Raw genomic sequence first — 21,033 nt, forward strand, 5'->3', positions numbered from 1 at the left:
AAATGGAATAATTGAAATTTCAAGAAACAGTGCTCATAATGAGGCAAGGACAACAGTATCCAGTGATTGTACCTAACCAAAGCTTCATTTTCAATTGCCATGGCAACTGCAGATTGCCATTATAGTGGTGGACCGAGGCACTTGTTATATTACATTATGGCACTAGCATCACTGCTAACATTAGCGACACACATAATGTTTATTTCAAAATATGATTAAATAATGAAATAGAATAAAACTGTTTTACAGTTCTCACCTCAAGGACTTAGACTGTAACACTAAAGCAAAGAAACATTTTTTTATGTATTATTAATTGAAACATCAGTTAGCCAACATTGATTCAATTTACCTGGAAACCAAAGTAAAGAAAATCGTTTCAGACAGTTTACCAGCAAAGGCTTGAAATTGGAATGCAGCAGAGACCTTCTCACAATTAACATTCCTTGCAAAGTAACAGAGGGATGTTGCACTGCCCACACTAATGAAGTAAAAAATAAATAAGTTAAAAAAAAAAAAAAGAGAGGGGGAGAGAGAGAGAGAGAGAGTGAGACGCTGCAGGTGGCATTCTACCAAGGAAACAGCATCATCCTTTGAATCCCTCTGGATGGGATGCTAAACTCGGTGAACCAGAGGTTTTCAGGAATTGCAGGTGCATCTCTGCAAAAGTGTGAAGAATTGAACAGGCTGCAATTAAAGCCAGCAGCACTTCTTGTAAGCCATTCACTCTAATTTCATTTTCACTTGACTATGCACACTAAAGGTAGTTATGATGATGATGCACAAGTCATTGTTTATAACTGTCAATCAAAAAAAATTGGCCTTTTAAAGCACATGTGCATATAATACCAACGTGTGCAAAAAATATTCCTGTTCATGACTCGGGTGATTGGAAAATTGTATGCAAGAAATGCCCAATGACAAGATTCATGACGTACAGCGCCATCTTTTGGCTGCAACCCGCTAATGCATCCAGTTGTTAGAGCTGAGATTTTTGAGCAAGGTGTGGTTTTTAATTATAATACAAAAGATATTTTGTCAAAGAAACTCCAACAACTCATGTAAAAATATAAGATACATAACATATAATGAACTCCAATGCAAGAGCTTTACCAAATAGATTTATAAAAGAGCTTGGAAAATATCTCTTATTGCAATATCCATTTATTGTTCTCATCACACAATTCTTACAAAACAGTTTGCTGCAACAAGATTTGAAGAAAGCCAAAGTGTTGCAAATCTTAGGGACACTGGTGCTCTTTTTTTTTTTTTTCTTCACCGAAACCGATATTACTTTCCGGCAACGTAAACTGCCATGCTGATGGTTGAACCCGAGCAAAACATATACAGATCGGTTCTTGGATTTAGTCTTTGTTTTTGTGTTGACACATTTAAAATGGAACGTTGACACACAATGCACTGAAAAAATGAAACACACATCACACTCAGATGAATTATTTGCCATATGTGCTGTTGTTGACCGTCAAGTTAGTCAGTAAGGCATTTCTGCTGATGAAAAATCATGATGTTGGGATGTCATGCTGTAAATGTCATGAGTCTGACAAAAAAAAAAAAAAGTTTGTACACGTGAATAAAATGTGTACACAGCATTTCTGAACCTCCACAATGGCAGTTTGACTTTGTGGATGTTTCGCACTGTCAAAAAATGGTCACTTGCCTGCACATAATAGGCTATATAATCATATTGCCATTGCTATTATTTTATTTTTATTTTTTGCTAATTCACATCTTCATCGGGATGAAGTATTGCAATAGCTGGTGCTATTAAATGTTTACTGTCCTACCGTTTTTATTTTACAGGCCACACATGCATTCATTGATAACTCCAGTCTCAGAAAAAAAAAAAGATTCAATTACTGTTGATATGTATGTAAAAACAATTTTGACCAAAGTACAGCACAGTAATTTAGCTACAATTAATTTTGTTAGTTTTCTGCCATGTGGCTCGTTTCTAAAATTTCAACCAGTGATAATGATTACATTTTGGGGTGTGATGGATTTTTTTTTTTTTTAAATCCTTGTCTTATTTTTTTCTAATAAGCAGTTCATTTGAGATCTAATTAGAAGATTTTAAATCAGTGATTATTTCCTCATACAACTCTCAATACAAAAATGAAATAAATAAACTATGTACAATATTATACAGTTTCCAGGGTAAAAACTGGATTAAACTGGTGAACATATATATAAATTACTACATGAGAAATCACATACAAATTTAAGTGTGCACTCAAGTGTGTATTCTCCAGCAGAGGGAAACATTAGACAAGTAAATGATAATTAAAAAGAATATAGCAGTGGTGCCTTGGAATGGAGGAAGTGTGCAAATCAGAGTCAGCAAAACTGTCGCCATGCACGCCGTGCCGAAAACAACCCCACCGTATTTCAAATACATGTCCATGAATAATTGGATTATAAATAAATTGATAGTTATGGCAGTGAGTAGATGTATGAAAACTTAAATCAACATAAAATTACAGTAGGATGATCTCTGACTAGAGCCAATCATTTTCCAATTTCATTATTGGTGTTTGTTTAACTATAAAATAATTATTGTAATATTAATAATTCTTGAATGTTAGAAAACTTTATTCAAAACTTGAGACGTGTTCAGTTCATGAAGATTATTTGTAATTTAAACTCTCTGCCATCTTGCGTAAGATAAGAAGAAGGTAAAAAAGAGATGACAATGATTTTTCAATTTGTTATTTGACCTCAGCTATTTAGTTTGAATGAGAATTGTGACAGCGAGTTTACAAGGCACATAACATTATTTAACATTTTGCACTCTGACAAAAGGAAAGAACGCCAAGAAATTAAACTTTTGTTAAAGTTTGATTAAAAATTGTGCTTGCAGTCTGACTTTTGACATTTTACTGATCGAATAATGTACTGGAGATAACTTACATACACACACAAATAATGATATGGGTGGTTCTCAGGAAGTATGGTCCAACATTTCGAGTCAATATTATTTATCCTTTGCAATCCCCACGCAGATTTCACAGTTTACAAGATTGCAAACATATTGCAGAGATGAAATTAATGACATTTGTGCTGTGGGAAAAAATAATTTTGCTCCTGATTGTGATGGTATTTATCTGTGCCTAGATTGTGGCGAGGATGGGATTTTTCTGTTTGCATTTATTCGCAGTGAGCAAGCTACGTCCATCTGAGAAACAAAACACGATTTCCACGTGACGGCGTTTCCGCTTTAATCCTGTTTGCCTTTGTTTTTCCGCGTTGGCCGCAAATGGATCCTTTGATCCGAGTAAACCTCAAGCGGCGCTGGCTACGGTATAGCGACTTCAACCATTTTGTGTGTGAGCGTGTTACACGTGGCTTCGAGGCGCTGCATGCGTGAAAGTAATGAGATTGAAAGATAAAACGATGGAGTGCAGAGAAGCAAAAATCATATCAGGATTTTTTTTTTGTACGGCTAAACCAGCAGCGTACATTTTCTTTAGCGGGTTTCTTTGGTCGCAATTTTAAGCTAGTAAACCAAATCAATTTGTTATTTACAGTGAACCCCGTTGTATTGCGGTTCATCGTTTTGTGGGTTTTTACAATATATATTTTTTTTTTTTTACAGTAAACTTTAACTGGACGAACAGTATGTAGCAAAGAGTGGTTGATCAAGATTAAAAATAAGTACTACTTTAATTTTTTGTACGTTTAAGCATATTTTAATGAATGTACATGTGTTAAAAGAATGTGGAATGGGGAAATACTTTCTAGGTTGGTCTGAACGTATCTCCAGTGATAAACGAGGGTTCACTGTAATATACAGATTTTTATGGAGTGATAGGTTGGGGGGGGGGACATTCTTTGTGGTCTTTCCAAACAAAGCACATCAGTTGAAAAAGGTGAGCTTCATGATTTTATATAAAAAAGTAGAAAGACGGCAAAAAAGATTGTTGGAAAAAGAAAAGTGAATGTTCTGGTCCTTCACTGGGATTCCAGTCAAGAGAAAGTTTTTGGAAAAAAAGTCAAGCCTATCGGTTCCCTGGGAGTTTGGATTGGGGGGGGGGGGGGGGGGGGGGGTTCCAGATGTTTAGGATTGTATATCAGCAGTCTAGACCTGCGTGGAATAGGAGCGGTGCAGCGTGGCGTAGCGCCCGGCTGAATGTGCGGCACAGCGAGGAGAGTGCTGTTCCGGCTGGTCTAGACTTCGCTGGAAATGGAGCGAGACAGTATGAGGACATCGGGTTTGGCGGGGAACCGATAGGGCTGATGGTCATGTGATCTCGGTGAACGGAGATCCCCCAGGAGTCTGCAGGGGAAAGAGAGGAGTGAGAAAGAGGAGGAGGAGGAGAGAGGAAAGCCAAGAGGAGGATCATCAAGAGAGATGCACAGGGGGGAGAGAGGATGTCGCTATAAAATAGAAATATGCAAATAAAGGAAAGGGATAGCGAGCTGAAAAGACTTGGTTAGAATGGTGGAACGTAAGTGTTGTAGAGTGGGGGGGAAGAGCAAAGTGCCGGATGCTGGTGGTGGAGAGTGAGGGACGAAAGGAGCAGATTGAGAGGAGAGAGGCAAGGTGGGAGACAGAGGAAAATAGGCAATCAGGTAAGGGTTAGAACACGGGACAGACGGACGGACGGACGGACGGACGGACCACAAAGGAGGCAAGGCGTTTTACAAAACACACTGGCTATCTTTATATCACGGGGAAGATGTTCTCAAGGCTATTTTTAAAACAGTCGTGCCATTATATGTAGCCAGAGAACAAAATAAATAATTTAAAAAAATCTTTATTAAAAAAAATACAGATTTATATATATATAAAATATATATTTTATTTATATATATTTTATATTTATTTATAATTATATTTTGTATTTATAAATACATCAATACATCTTATATATAAATAATATATAATATATATATTTTATTTATATACGTACATATATAAATTTACATTTAAAAAAATATATATATAGCATATATATACGAACTCACACACTTGCAACAGACACAAGACTTTTACATGTATAACACTTTTTGATTAGCGTGAGAAGAAACAAAACAAAACAATTTGTTCCATTCTCATGTTGAAATGTAACCACAGCACATTTCACGCCAGTAGAACAAATCCCAGCTGTTGTCTTATCAGCTGACTGCACAACGTGCATGTGCACAAAGTTAAAGGATTCGCCTTTTGTTTTTGTTTTTTCATGCATGTGAGTTTGGTTGAAAAAAAAAAAAAAAGGACAGCAGATTTAGGTTAAAAAAACAAGGACTGTTTATCTGTGTGTATAAACATGCACCAGCCCTTACCTGAGGGCCACTTAACTTTTCAAGTGGACTTTCCACACATGGCAGCGTCACCATGGGCATCCCCAACGTTGACTCAGGGCGCTGGGGAACTTGCAAAAGCGGCCTAGGCTGCATTTGCTGGAAGTTGTTAATCACACAAGTCACCTGGAGGAAGATTTCGAGAAACACCTGAGACACCTAACAGAGACACCAATACTTTTTTCGTCCTCACCAGAAAGACAGCGATAGCTCCTCCGGTGAAGAATCCCGCCAGGACGTCGGCCCAGTGGTTTCGATATTCAGCCACCCTGACCACGCCTACGATCATGGCCAGACACAGCAAGGTGAAGCTGACGGTGGGCTTTGTCAGACGCGTACCTTTGGTCTTGAACACCAGCGTCACATACATCTGAAGAAAAGCAACGTGAGAGACGACACAGTCGGGAACAACAATTGCATTTGATAAAGGACAGCAGGATTTTTCTAAAGGTCAACGTGAAATACACATTTTCTAGCCAAGATGTATGACGGACTTAAATCTTCTTGAAAGGGTCAACTGGAAAACATAATCTCTAATCAAGGAGGTGAGATTGATAGCATGACATCTTTTTATAGAAGCTCCAGAACCTACCACTGTGTACACCGCAGAGTAGACGCCGAGCGCCGCGTCCTTGGATGGGAAAGATTTACGGGCAGATATAACAACGAGAGGGTTGCCCGTGCAGGCTCGGCGTTCTGTGATGTATTGCGTGTTGGACTGGCAACCCAGGATTGTGTAGTTTGGTCGGCATGCGGAGAGGAAGTGAGGAGTTTGGTTTCCTGTCACCAACTGACCGGCATTGGCGAAGATGCTTGTGGTAAATAGACCAAAGGCATAGACACCTGGATTGAGATAAATAAAGGTAGTGTCCCAGAGAAAAAAAAAAAAAAACATTTGAAATTGAAGTGGTGTTCGACATCTAAGGTAATGGTTCCCATTTAGATGAATGGGAATTAAATTAATCCGTTCCAGCACAAGAAAGAAACTATGTCTACCATGTTTTTATTGGTGTGGAATTTAAAATAAATAAAAATTCCATTCTTAAATCAAATTGTGTGAGGTTCCTCTGGATATCACGTAAGCAAATTCATTTTCAAACATCACAACTGAGTAAAATGGATTTTTTTATTATTTAAACTTAGCTGACAAACTCTAATTCCTTTCATGTTAGTTTTCGCTTTGACTGCTAATTTGTTTTTTTGCATTCTTCTCAATCGAGGAAATAATGATTAAGCAGCGGAATACAAAACAGCGTTCACCTAAGAAGCGGATGATACGTCTCAGCAGGGGGTTGAAGTAGCAGCATTCTGCCGTGACAATGGTCTTCTCCTGGGTTCCCTCCGCCTTGGTGAAGAAAGCACACAGTTCTCCAACGACAATCTGAAGACACACACAAAACCATTACACAAAAAAAACAACCTACACAGGCCTTGCCATCGCATGCCAAGCTTGTTCTTTCTCCCATTAGTGAAACATAACCCTTGAGGCTGTTCCTCGGCAACCATCTAAACAACATCACAAGCGCAAAATTAAAACTGAAGGGCGAGATTTGATCTGTTGAATCAAGTCAGAGCTATTAAGGGCAACGTCACATTCTGGATATCAACTGAAGGGGTCGTATAAAGACACCATCATGTCCAGTGGGACGCTCGCTATGCGTACTGGAATATCTATGCTAATCAAGATAGTGTGCTGTCACTTTTGGACAAACGCTCTTGAGCACGTAGCCTCAGGCAAAGCTATCCAGAAGTGGGTGGCAGGCTTGATAGGAAGCATGGAGTACAATTCGGGCAAGCTCTCATGCCTTTCATTCACTGTCTTTACTCATGATGTGTCTATTTTCTGCAGCAACATTTAAATGTAGCATGCTAGCAGCTGAGCAATTGAGAAGCACTGATTCAGAGTAATAATGGAAGAAATAAACAAAAACAAAGCTAAATTTATGTGTTCAGATTTGTTAAACCATTTTTTTTTTTTTAGGGGGGGTCGGGGAGGTCGCCATTGCCCATTATCTGGTTTAGGGCCGGCCCTGCCACATATAGATAAGTAAAGAAAATAATCTCTAGACTGCATTAACTAATTAAATTAAAGAAAATAAATGGGTAGGAGTGGTGGAGTTTTGTGCTCGACAGTTGGACAGCCAAGCAAGCCCCAAAAAAGAAGGCACAACTTGTTAAAAGTTGTTTCACTTTTGAAATAACATCTACTGATCAGCAAGAGAAAGGCATGAGCACGCTTTCGACTCGCCACCTAATCCATTGAGTCCATGCAGGCTCGGTCCACCAGGAAATTGGTACACGGGATGAAGTTGGCTCGCTCAAATCGATCAAAATGAAATAATGACTGGTGACCTCATGAGTTCTGAGATTTAAATGAAATATTGGAATCTGGGAATGATTCAGTCCATCTTTTTTATTGCGGTGAGTATTAATAGTAGAGGACTAATATTCAGACATTGAGGAGATACAGCAAAGTTTTTTTTTATTCTAATGACATTAGATAACCTCAATCCAACCCAGTCACAACAATTGGTGCCATCTCCCACCACGACTTCCATCTGTGCCTTTGACCCGAGATAATTTTTGCACTCAACTACGAGGGAGGTCTGTATTTTTATGATGTCACATATGGACATTAGAAGATCCATTTTTTCTCTATGGCTAAAAACGATGAGGTCGATGTGCTAACCAGACACTTCTATTGCCCAGTTTGAAGAAAGTTACAAAAGTTTGAAAATATATTATTGTCTGAAAAGAAAAAACCTGTAGTCAATCATGTCATCTTGTACTATGGGCCATTTTGGTTCACACTTAGCGTCTTGCTTGGAACTAAACTGTTTTTCTCTTGGAAACCCCAGAGCGCATGCACTCCCTCTAAATTGCTTTCCATTGTGTAAATTGTCGCTTTTCATTGCCCACCCAGAGAGTTTTTTTTTTCTTCTTCACACTGTGAGCCACGATAACAATGCACTCACTGACTTTGGCTCTTCAATTTTCTTTTTGTAACAACATCACGCACATACACCTGCTTGTCGGGTTTGAGGGTGTCCCCCTCCATGCAGTTCACCAATCTGCTCAAATTGCAGAAATAATTCATATTTTCTTAACAAATTCACACCTTCTTGCTGATTTTGCTTTTTCTCACACACTCATAAATAAATCAAACTCTTACCGTGAAGGTGGGAATGGCAGTGACAAGCGAGTAGATGAGGACGGGGGGAATCTTGCTGGTGGTGTCTGGTCCAGGGTAAGGCTTGGAGAAGGTTTTGTCATAGCAGAAGAACCCTTGGATGTGCACGGGGAAGGTGTCAGTGAACTCAAAGTAGTAAGCCAGAAGAACTGTCCCAGCCATGATCACCAGCTGGAAATAGAACATTATCACTCCGTTAGGAAATGACAGGAGAGCGAGAAGAGGTGGAGGAGGGGGAGGAGGAGAGGAAGCTGGCCGGCAAAGAGGAGATGCTTCGGAAAATATCAGACACAGAGTGAGATTTCGGGATCCAGATTAGAAGCCGACGAGAAAGAGAGCGAGAGAGGGCACACATGAAAAGATAAGGACATGAAAGTGCTGGAATTTCTCCCCCCCCCCCCTTTTTAGGGGGGGAAAAATGGGAGAAAAAAACTAAAGTGGGTTCTTCAGCAAGGAATTAAAGAGTGAGAGAGCGGATAAGCTAACATGTATGATTACTAATATGTAGGCAGTGTCACTTCTGCTAAAATGGAAACCTAAAAAAATAATAATAAATAAATTAAAATTAAAATTAAAATTAAAATTAAAATTAAAATTAAAATTAAAATTAAAATTAAAATTAAAATTAAAATTAAAATAATTCCCAGAAATACGGTGGTGCCATGTACAATTTTACACTACAATAACCAGTAACAAATAAATGAGTAACTTAAGCCGAAGATGTCAAACTCATTTTCGGCATGGACCTCATTGTAATTATGGTTTCCCTCAAAGGACGGTTATCACCGTGAAAACAAAAAACAAACGATGTTATTTCATGTTTTATCATTGTTTTTTTTCCAGACTGGTGATTGATTTGAATGTATTTTTCAATCAAATGAGCCTAACTTGTAAGGGAATTGATTCTTGTATTCAACAAGCACATCTTCTGCATGCCCCATTTTTTTTTTCCCATAGACTGTTTTATTTTTTCTATACCACTCAACATCAAAATCAATATGTCTCAGACAGACTATAGTGTAGTCTCAAAATTACAGTAGACAACTGGGAGATAACAGCAGGGCTATCAAGACACTATTTTCTTTTTTTTTTTTTCAGGTCCAGGGTAGAAAAACAGCAATGGCATAAGAAAGAAACTTCAGACAGGTCATGGCAGTACTCCAAATAAATGCTCCCGCTTATTTCTACCCTGAAAACACACATGGTGTCCAAAAGACTTTTTTCTTGACAGACATGGATTTTTGTTTTCTAAATGGCTGATTTATGCCCAGACGTAACATGCTTTCTGGTTTCATTCCTTTTTGCCTCTCCATGGAGGTCAAATAATGTCCTTGCAGGCTGCTGCTGCTAAAGTTGTGTAATCTAAGAGTAGTTTTGTGTTTCATGGATGGAGGATTCAGAGCAGAGAGATGGAGAAGGAAGGCTTTTACACTCATACACATGCTTTCCATTAAGAAGGCCACTATACAAACACGCAACACTGCACCTGCGTGCATGAGCAGCATGACAGGGCTTACAAAATAGAGGGAGAAGCTGAAGCAGTAAATCGGAGGGGATCAAGCGGAATTGGACAAAAACAAAAGACGATAGAAAGGAGGAAGGGGCAAGGTAAATTGATTTTTTTTCTTATTTTATGCTTGGTATTTCTCCAGAGACTGAAGGTTGACTATTTGTTGCTGCAAGAAATGAAGTTGTGTTTGTCGGAGTTAAAAAAAAAAAAAAATGTTCTTGTTTTCATCTTCTTGACCTGAAGAGAGACAAAAATCTGGTGAATAATTTGAAAAAATAAAAATAATTTGGAGGAGCAATCAAGAAATAATAACTGCAACCATATTAAAAACTTTCTGTTACTCCAGTTTTTATCCATCTACTATTTTATAGTAAGCCAGTATCTTTGTATTCCACACTCTGACCTCCTCCAAAAAAAAAAAAAAAACACCCACTCACCAAAATATCACCAGCACACCAAATCTACCCACACATCATGATCCCACTTTGATATTCCAAAACCTCTTCTATTCTTTTGTGTCTCTTCCTACGATTTAATCAAACCACAGTTATGTCACAACACATCTTCTGAAAGAAATATTCCTGTAGGTTATATTGCGTGAAGAAGATACTGACAGGCGGTCAGTGCTAATTAGAGCTTCTCAGCAGGAGCTGGACAAGCTCGTCGGCTTGCACTGAAGGCCAATTTGTCACTTCAAATATTTGAAAGACTCCCTGCTGACAGATGTTGAACAAACTGGGGAAATAAGTGATGTGATAACTACGGCAAAGTCACGCAGGTATTTTTTTTAGCCATATTTGTGTGAGGTTTCCATCATACAAAATGAGTTCCATCTATATAAGATGTTTTATTTCTAAGCTTTTAAAAAAAAATGCTGCATTTAATCTCTTTTTATGCCAGGAGGAAGAAAATTGAGAAAGAAATTGAATTTGATGATTCAGTTTAATATTTTTCAATCTCGTAATACCCATAGGGGGCACCAAAATTAACTTATCTACCAAAATAAGGCCCAATCGGACCTCTTGGAAATATTAACCTGCATTCTTTCAGATGTGTTTCATAGAAGGAGTGTGTGTTAGCGGGGAAAGAGTGTAGCATTTGTGCTGTAAATGCGAGCGCTAAAGGGAACTCCGACGGGAATGGCAGAAAGGAGATAATCGCTTTAATCATCCTACGAGCCAGCCTACTTTCCCCATTTCAAAAGCACCTCTCCTTTTTCTCTCGTGTCATCTTCTGCCAGACATCATGCACACTAGCTTACAATTATCTTTTAATGGATAATGCAGCACCTCTCCTGCTGGGAAATTGTCTTTTATAGGCCAAGGTAATTAAAACATTGCAATAGATTTATCTATTTGTGAGAAAAATGTTTGATTGGTGTATGGTCATTAAAATTTATTGTATTGGAGTGAAGTGGAATGATTCATAATTTAGATTTTCTGGATTTTTTTTTGTCAAAGCCTCACAGAAGCCCATCATGCAACGTGAGATGTTATATCATAAGGCCTCAGTTGAGACTATATCAAAAGATGAACTGGTTTGCTTTTTTTTTTGGTCTTGATTTTGACATCCAGAGTATAAGATTATATAGAATATATCAGAAAGATCTACAAAATAACAAAAGGTGGCAGATAGGGTGACACTGGTGAGACTAAATTTCTGAAAAATAATATTCTTGTACACTCAAAATGCATCGTGGCGCTATGACTCTTTATATATTTAGTTTCACATCACAGCAAACTGCATTTGTTGTACTAGAACGCATCAGGCGTCAGTCATATAGCAGCAGTGCCCTCTAGCGGTAGAATTACATATCATATGTTTTTACATTAATTTTCCCTCCTCAAGCCATGACAATGTATGTACAGTATTTCAATTTACTTTACATTTGTGTTTATGCAATACAGTAAAATATTTTGTGGTATCTGAGCTTGATTAGTTTCTTTTTTGACTCTCCCTTTGGACTAACACAATCAATATTGCAGAATGGACACGCCCATTAAAAATATTAATATATTTCTTTAGGATAGAAAATACTTTTTATTTGATCAATAAGTGATTTAGTCTTTGAACGTATTTATTGGACTTTTAGCCCACCATTAATATACAAACTAATAAACCTGTAAAACAGTGACAGGAAATCACTGCTTATTTACAAACTGAGCGGCTAGAGAACATTAATATTCATTGGGAGATGCGAGTACTCCTACTTTAATAATTTAAAGTTTAGCTTAAAAGAATTCCCACGTGCCGTAATAAAACGTCTCAGACATTCTTCTGTTGAAATACGGTACAATATGGACAAGACATCATAGTGCATTTAGTTTCCACTCTGGTTGATATTTTGGATTACTTTGGCATGTTTTTTTTGTTTTTTTTAGTCATGACGAGGCAGACTGCAACTTCGTTACCATGACAACTGAGAGCAGAGCGAGGGCATGTTGGGCATGTTGTCAACTTAGTGACTGTGACTTTATTGAGTGAGTGTTCCATCTTGTGGGTATTTAAAAAAAAAAAAAAAAAGTTTCTATTTGTCTATACGTCTACGTTCCAGGAAGTGTGTCAAGCAAACACTTATATTCTTTTTTTATTATTAAAAATGTGTATAAATAAAGATTTTTTTGTATTACTTTTTTTCATTTACACATTTTTACTGTGCTACGGATGAATAAGTATTTATGCTGCTGTCCATTTTTTCCTAAACCTCCTAAATCTCCCGTGATGACACACAAGCAAAGAATCAGACAGAAAAGTCCAAGATGAGAAAAGCAAAATCGAGAAGACAAGCAGAAAAAGATGGCTGAGTAGGTAACACTGATGAGAAAGGTTGTGACTTCCGATTAAAGGCACAGGATTCCCCAAAAAAGAACTGAGTCGAACTGATCTGTTGCTATGGTAACCGCTGATAAGGTGTGGGGCAAAAAAAGGATTCTTGACATCCAACTCTCAAACACAAAAATAACACAAGGGGTCGACACTTTCTTCTCGTTATTTCTATTCTATTTATAACATGCCAATTTCTTCTGCGATGTCTCCATCTCAGTAATAGTTTTTAATATACTCACAGACACATATAGGCAAGGGAAGTGACTCCGACCTGAGGAGATTATGAGTGGGAGGCACATGGCAGAGTGCTGTCTAATAGAGAGTGAGTGTATTATAGCCCGGGGGAGCAGTGTTCCTTCCCTGTGCTCTCATGGGTACGTTAGATCACTGATGCTCTTCTCAGTCCCTCCCTTGGAGAGTGGAGGTTGTCAGGTAAAGGGAAAGGCCAATTTAAGTACATCCACGGTGATGTCAAAGTGGATATTATGATGAGGAGTCTTAAAAAGGACTGTATAGTAAGCTAAGGTTGTAAAAATACAAATAAAATATATGAAAAAAATACAAATATAAAATAATTAATTAAAAAAAAGTTCTGTCGTGTAGTATTTTTAGCTGTAAATTTCTAGTGCGCTTTAAAATGGAACTTTAAATAAAAATAAAATATCTGAAAAAAATACAAATATAAAAAAATGAATATAAAAAAATTCTGTCATGTAATATTTTTAGCTGTAAATTTCTCGTGCACTTTAAAATGGAACTTTAAAGTAGAAACATAACCTGAGGACTGTACGTAGTTTTTTTTTGTGGATAATAAGAAGGATGGCTGCACATTGTTGCACCTGTCAATGCTGCTACAGTGTGGATGTTTCAGAAGAAGTCAGGAGAGAAAAAAATATTTTAAAAATTATTATTCTATTTTTGGATTTTATTATATTATTATTTTCACTCTATTGTTATTTTATTATTATTATTATTATTATTATTATTATTATTATTATTATTATTATTATTATTATTTTATTTCTGCAGCTCTAAGATATTATTATTTTCATTCTATTGTTATTTTATTATTATTATTATTTTATTTCTGCAGCGCTAAGAGCAACATTTGTATAAAACTACTGCAAAGCACAGAACAGCCGCTGGAAATCATTTCTGTCTTGCACTGCAACATCCAACAACCACCTCCATCAATCATATATTCCACAAATATGCTGGAGAAAGAAAACAAACACTTAAGAACACCTCAGCAACCCTCTGGTGTCGCTACAAGGCGAGATGTAGAGTTGGCAGACAATATGTTCGCTCAGCTGTCCCAAACTCCAAAATCCATCTTGAAATATTGATGAGACAGAATCAATTCTTCAAGCTGTTTGCTTAAGTGACAGCATACCGACAGACAAAATAAAATAGCCCAATTCTGTATTTTGAATAAATAAACATGTAGTGCATATTTCACACTTTCCTACCTCAACAAACAGGAAACAGGGGACGATGGAGCTGCTGCTCTTCACTCCAGGCTTCTCCTCCAAAGCCATGCCTCTGTTTATTTCAGCCTCCCTCGTCTCAGCTCTCAACCTTCTGGTCTGGAAGTAAAGAACATGAAGTTAGTCCAACATTACTCAATGATTCATGAGTATTTTTTTTAGTAGTCCTTAGAACAATGCTATGTGCAAACTAGGACTGGTTAAGAGAGATCATTTGGAAGCGGCGGCGATGTACATTTCCTCCTACTCTTGCTGTGTGGGAGGTGACACAACGACAAAGAACATGGATGTGTTGGTGGCAGCAATTGTGTTTTGGGAAAGACTGCTTGGGAGACCACAGATGAGTGGGAGAAGCTTTGATCTTCTAAAATGAAATATCGTGGGACGCCAAGCCAGGGATTAGCTTTATAGATTCCCAGCTGGTGCCCTGGTGGACTTCTGGGATGTCCTACACATCATGTGGTACAGTTTTTTTTCCTCTCCTTTCAGGAGCTTGGATCTATTCCAACGTGAATATGGTCCAAATCAATGTGAATTATTCCCAGCTAAATGACCACAGCAGATTTTGTTTTTAATGAAACTCGGTGGATTTATTGATAGTCACGGCATAAGAGTAAATTCCAAATTTTAGGGATATCAGAGCAGGGATTTGAGAGTTACGCCCAATGAATCTGGATATTTTCAGTATTTTGCATATATGCTAAAGTCATTTGATCATTTTATGCCTTACTCACAAATCCAACTAATCCAACTGTTGGCCACAACTAGATAGGAGATCTGGCTAAGAGAGCTAAAATTGTATTTTGAGCAAGAGCAAGGCAAACCACAGAGGGCATGAGTGTCCCATGCTGCTCCAAGGACTCCAGTCAAAGCATAGTGATGAGGGCAGCCATATGCCCTCTCTTCTGGCTCTGCAGTCCCATCACCATGCCCCAGGACACATTAGAGTCCCAACATAAGTCATTTGAGCAAAATCCTGCCATGACACAAATTTGGAACAACTACAATCGTTGCTATTTCAACCTCGCCATATATTTCATGTCATTTTAAGCATGAATCCTCAATGGAGCAACAATAACATGAGGGAGGGAGGGAGGGAGGGAGGGAGGGAGGGTGCGGTGATGCAGCATTAAAGTGCCAACTGTCTGTCATTCTTCCGTTTGAGCGCACTTCATAGCAAGCAATGCCACAACCGAAATATTCAAGAGCGAGAGAGGAGCATGTGTTCCCTTTACCTTCAAACTACCTCTTTACATTATAGTGTTTATATTAAATGTTAAACACTGGTTGACAACATTGTCAACATGAGATCTGGTATCAAATTTATTTTTTGTATGACTCCGAGAAGTGTAATAATAATCATAATAATCATAATAATCATAATAAATCTAATAATATATAATTATTATTTAACAATATTTTTGTTGTTGCTGTTTTAATAGTATATAACTGCACTGCATCATGTTTCTAATATTTCGGATTAACCATCACACATTTTTTTTCTGCTCAAAATATTGTTGCCACTCAGTTTATAAACACACATGCACACAAAAAGAATAAGCAATAACATTTCAAGTGAGCAAGGAAATCCTCTAACTACACCGTTACGATACTCGGGGAAAAATATAATAGGATTAAGAGTATGCTGTACAATTGGGAATTATTTGGGGAGTAGCACTGCAAAATGCTGGATAGCACAGAGACACTCCTCCCATCGTATCAAACACACCCACAGGCACACTCAAGAATCATAGCAAGAAACAAATCCTCCAGTTAGTCACTAGGAGTGCTGAATATGCAAACTAGTGCCTTCTCAAGCATATGCAGGTTCTGCCTCTCCAGCACCAGAGGCATCATGGCTGTTAAGAGGGAATCCTGCCATCCATCCAAGCGTCCCCCCCCTCCTCCCTCCTCTTTGCCGACTTACCTCGTTGCTGGGCTGCCGGTTGCCGTGGCGCCAGAGATTCCTATACGGTGACCATGTCTGATTAAATGTCTCAAATTTCTTGCCCTTTCCTAGTCCAGTGCTCTTCAGACAACAAGAAGAAGGCGTGCAGCAGGCGGCAGCCTCCCAAACCTTGCACGATTGCACTCACACAGTCCACGGACTCGCCATCGTTTTAATAAGCTTGTCCCCAAAATCGGCGATGACTAATGACTAAAGTGGCGGAAATACCCTCCTGTGCAATATTTAGGCTGATGTTGCTACAGAGCACGGAAAGATGGAGAGAGGAGGAAAGCATGTCTGTGAAGGAGTAAGATGCATGTGAGTGAAACAGTGAGAGAGAGAGAGAGAGAGAGAGGGAGAGAGAGGGAGGGAATGCATTATATGTGTCAGCTCATTTGTATTCAGAGCTTGTGTTCCCTCTCTACTCCTCTTGTCTTCCACTGTCCACCTCTCCGCCCTCCCTCTACCTTTCCTGTCCTCCTCCCATCGCTCTTACTTTCCTTCCTCTGCCTCTTAGTGAATGTCGTGAGAAACCAAGAGGACGGGAACCTGCCCTAAAACATTTGTGCAAAGTAGGAGGGGATGGTGCACATTAGAGAGGAGGTGGAGAGCTTTAAAAAGATTTTTTTTTTTAGGGGTTTGTGTCTCTAGCCAAGCTCATGCTGGATGTGGGTTAATGATACGTGGCTATCGATCCGCTCCTTCTCGTCAGAACAGCTAAGAAGGGGAAAGGACATCAAAAAGAATGGTTCTAATAAATAATTACCGTATTTTCCGCACTATAAGGCGCACCTAAAAACCTCCAATTTTCTCAAAAGACGACAGTGAGTCTTATAATCAGGTGCGCCTTATAGTGCGGAAAATATCCTAATGTGAATATGAGAATATGTAAACTACAACTTTAACATTCATCCATCATATGCACCATTTGTGGAAATTGAAGCCAGTCTAGAAAAAAATACTAGGTCACATCCGATCCCGGTTTGCGGGGGAAACTTTGATGGGTTACTTGCAATCTTTCACAGTCACATTAGCTGCAGTCCAGGTGAAGTCGCCATCAGCGACACTCTAGGGTACACTAAATGAATCACGAGGTTAACCTCAAGTGTGTCTCCTCTCCTCTATGTTGCTAGCGCCTGCCTTGCTATCATAAATATTACATTAGCTCAGAGACAATAATAGCCACTAGCTAAGCAACATTATATTGGATGAAACATTAAGGGAGAGCAGTAAACACCAATTTATAATTTAAGAAAGGACACTTTATATTTGTAAGGCAACATATGTTTACCATCCACAACACTATTACGCTGAGTTAGCCATAGCCATTGTTTTACAAAATAGCATTCCTAAGCGTCCTAATGAATTCATAAAATAAACAATGGAAGCCATAATGTGTTGTGTTATTAGTTAAGTGTGTATGTGGAAATAATAGCTTTGATTGTGTGGAATATAAGATTGTCTTTGTGATAACTCAACAAAATGGGGGCTGATGATGCTGAATGTGATTGTAAAATTACCGATTATAATTAGGAATCGAAACAAGCACATTTCATAGTTATTATTGATTTACTGGTTTTGGCCATTACGGTTAAATGACTTCCCCTCCTCCACTGCGGAGTAGCTAATATGGGTCACTTTGTCATGAAGGTAGATGAGATATACGACTGCAGCATCGTGGAAATGAAAAATCTGCCTGATGTGTAGTTTACTGCATCTAGGATGGCTGTCCCATGGGTCCCCTCTTCTTCAGGTCATTTATTCTGCTGTATTTTTCCATCCATCCCCCCACTTGGATCCTTACATTATTCTTATAGGATGGATGTGATGTGAAAAGCCAGAGATGGGAATATGTATCGTAGAAATGAAAGTTTTGAATGCAGTAATATACGGTAAATAAAATAAATAAACCGAGTGGAATGAATATGAAGAGACGTGCTCATCATATGCACAAATAAAAGCATTCACGGCAAAATTAGCACCACTGAACATGTCTCGTTTAAATTATTCACATCATCGATTTAGTGTCAGCGCAACATTAGATGGGCACTCGTGCAAGATTTGGGTCAACGTGATAAATCGACAGTAGAGACAACAATCCTAAATTTACACTTGGGCATTCACCATTTTGATTTAAATGTGGAAGCATGACCTAAAAAAAAAATATCACAAAGCCAGCAAACTTAAAACTACACAAAAACATTCCTTAGGGGAGAGCGTAATCCCAAGAGACCACATCAGCGCCCAATTGCAATTTGCAATTTGAAGCCCACCACCTTTACCCCCCCCCCCCCCCCCCCCCCCCCCCACACACACACACACACACACACACACACACACTCACTTTCAATCGTTCCTGCCCAGGATCATTATGCTGAAGGTTCCAGCTGTGGTCTGCAACACCAATTCATTAATCAGCTTCACAACAAAAGAAAGACATTCCTACACAATCCTTTGTCTGTTTTTCGGACCCATCCCAGTCAACCTTGAGCCTTTTATAAATCACGTGCATAGATTTCTTTTTTTATGAATTATTTGCATTTGATTTCTTTGCCACGTTAACAAAAATATTTGCTTCCTTGTTAGTGAGCAGTCGGCAAATTGTATTTCAATCTAGATTTGTGCATATTTTACTATTTATTATCGGTAGAATAGTTATTTGTTGACGCATCATAGCGGGACTATTTATTTGTACCCAGTATTTATATTTTATTGTTTGTCTGTGTAAATTACTGCAAATTTAACAAAATATTTTAGTCATTCAAAAAAAAACAACTAGATAAAATGCATTTCCAATCTGTTTTCCCGCATTTTTTTATTTATGTGTGCATAAAGACAGATGTGGGTGAGCTAGTCCAAATGTCAAAACGGGAAATAAAAGGGGTGTGGAGCAGGTGCGCCTCTCTTTCACAGTGATTGAAAAATGAATTCCATCTCATGTGATTTTTTTTCCTGAGCCACCGTTTGCAAATATCACTTCGCCATTTACACAGGATCCAGTGAAGTTTCTCCTCGCTCGTGTCGGCCTGCAATAAAGCCTTCAGGCGGGGGGGAAATGATGCATGTTATTGTGAACACACCAGATGGGGTCCTGAAGCGGAGAACATGAGTGCAGAGCAGCACTCACTTGATAATGAAATGTTAATAGATTCAACTTCATAGGAACGTTTGGGCTTGTGACAGTGAGGCTCGATTTGATGGATGATCGTGACGAAAAAAAATTGCTAGCTATATCTCGATTTTTTTAAAAATGAAGACAAGTTGTAATTTTAGTCATGACACAAAGTTGATGCAAAATTGCAGGCCACATAAAATGATTTGGTGGGCCGTATGTGTCCCCCGAGCCTTAGGTTTGACACCTTTACTTAATGACAGCACAGGTATACTGTTTTTAGCGATGATTAGTTTTGAAAAGGCCTCATGTCTTAATGTCGACTATTTGTTGACCTCTGTTTGATCCGAACGTTGTGGACACCATTGTCCCTGTTAAAGTTCAAGTCGTTAAAAATAGGCCCAAGACGGCAAAGCGTAACGATGACTCAATCCGGCCAGAGAAAAAAATAAACGCCATAGGGCTGAACGGAAATGGCGCGAATAAATTTTAGGGTCATTACGAGATTCAACTAAATATGTTGGGAGGGGTATTTTTCTGAAAAGAGGCTGTGACAACGATCCGAGCGATTTTATTTTATTTATATTTGATTTTCCTCTGCATAATGTATGAAGCTACAAAGTACAGATTCATTACTCCATCCGAGGGTAAGACGAGCGTTTACGAGAGTGAGTCTCGCAACAATATGGCCGACGTGGGGCTCGTAAATCCACATTTATGGATACATCGTCCACTCGCTCAAATATTAAATATGCAATCAGTGCCTACACTATAATAAAACTACAGCACCTGGAGAGGAGCCATATAGGAGTCTTCTAATAAATGATCAAAATATTAAAAGAGGACTGGAAAGAGTTAAAGACTTAGCGAGTCATCGCCTCCTTCTAATTAACAAGTGTTTGACAGAGCTGCTGTGACAAACGAGGCGAGGAAGCACATAGCAGCCATCTGCAGCAGCCAACATTTGATGCTGATTTGACTCAATGATAAAGTTACACAGGCCTTGGCACAGACACACAAACACACAATCTGTGTGCTGCAGGATGAAGAAGAAAAAACATCAACTTCTAGTAATAATATAACGTAGGCGTCCTCATCATGTAAAGTAAATCCCAATGAAATTTAATTTAGTGGAATTACTTCAAGTGCTTTTTCACAGCAGGCCATTTATCTGGAAATGTGTCTCTGAGTTGCACGTCCATGATGGTTTATCTAACATCCTTCTTTTAAGCCTGCTTCTACAGGCATTATAGGAATAGGGATGTGCAAAAAGAACATTTCTCATCTCGTTAAGCCCCAGGCGGCATACTGTATCATAATCGTATTCACTCTGGGGTAGTATAGAAGTGTGTGTGTGTGTTGCTATGGATGTGTGGCAGTGGCTGCAATGAGAAGATAGCAGTTCCCTTCTGGGTTGTCAGTGACCTTCTTAATAAGTGTATTCATCATTTTCAAACAGTAAAGAATCCCAGTGGTGCGTCACGAGCTTTTCCAATGTCGTCCTTCATGTAAATTTTTTTTATGCGATGAATTCTTTCTCATGGAAATGGGGAAAATTGTTTAACATGGACATCTTGTCTTTTTTTTTTTTTTTTACATTGAAATTAACTAAGTAGAAATCGTTTTCATGCTTCGCTATTG

General features: G+C 38.5%; 1 protein-coding gene across 4 annotated transcripts in view; it reads right to left on the reverse strand.

Moving 5' to 3' along the window:
• Window positions 1–1,143: 1,143 nt before the first annotated feature.
• The window catches only part of plppr2a (phospholipid phosphatase related 2a), a 53,050-nt gene continuing 33,160 nt past the window's right edge, over window positions 1,144–21,033 (reverse strand). The window contains exons 1-8 of one of the 4 annotated variants that reach the window (XM_049744184.2): window positions 16,260–16,766; window positions 14,315–14,431; window positions 8,492–8,680; window positions 6,580–6,700; window positions 5,912–6,162; window positions 5,513–5,689; window positions 5,318–5,445; window positions 1,144–4,291 (exon numbers count right to left, since the gene is read on the reverse strand). In XM_049744184.2, coding sequence (XP_049600141.1) covers window positions 4,183–4,291; window positions 5,318–5,445; window positions 5,513–5,689; window positions 5,912–6,162; window positions 6,580–6,700; window positions 8,492–8,680; window positions 14,315–14,383 — 1,044 coding nt within the window. In that variant the 5' untranslated portion in view covers window positions 14,384–14,431; window positions 16,260–16,766 and the 3' untranslated portion in view covers window positions 1,144–4,182. Of the gene's footprint in view, window positions 4,506–5,301; window positions 5,446–5,512; window positions 5,690–5,911; window positions 6,163–6,579; window positions 6,701–8,491; window positions 8,681–14,314; window positions 14,432–16,259; window positions 16,767–21,033 lie in introns of those variants that run through there. The other 3 variants (XM_049744186.1, XM_049744187.2, XM_049744185.1) reach the window with 3 other exon arrangements.

The sequence above is a fragment of the Syngnathus scovelli genome, chromosome 16 (genome assembly GCF_024217435.2).
Source record: "Syngnathus scovelli strain Florida chromosome 16, RoL_Ssco_1.2, whole genome shotgun sequence".
NCBI lineage: Eukaryota > Metazoa > Chordata > Actinopteri > Syngnathiformes > Syngnathidae > Syngnathus > Syngnathus scovelli.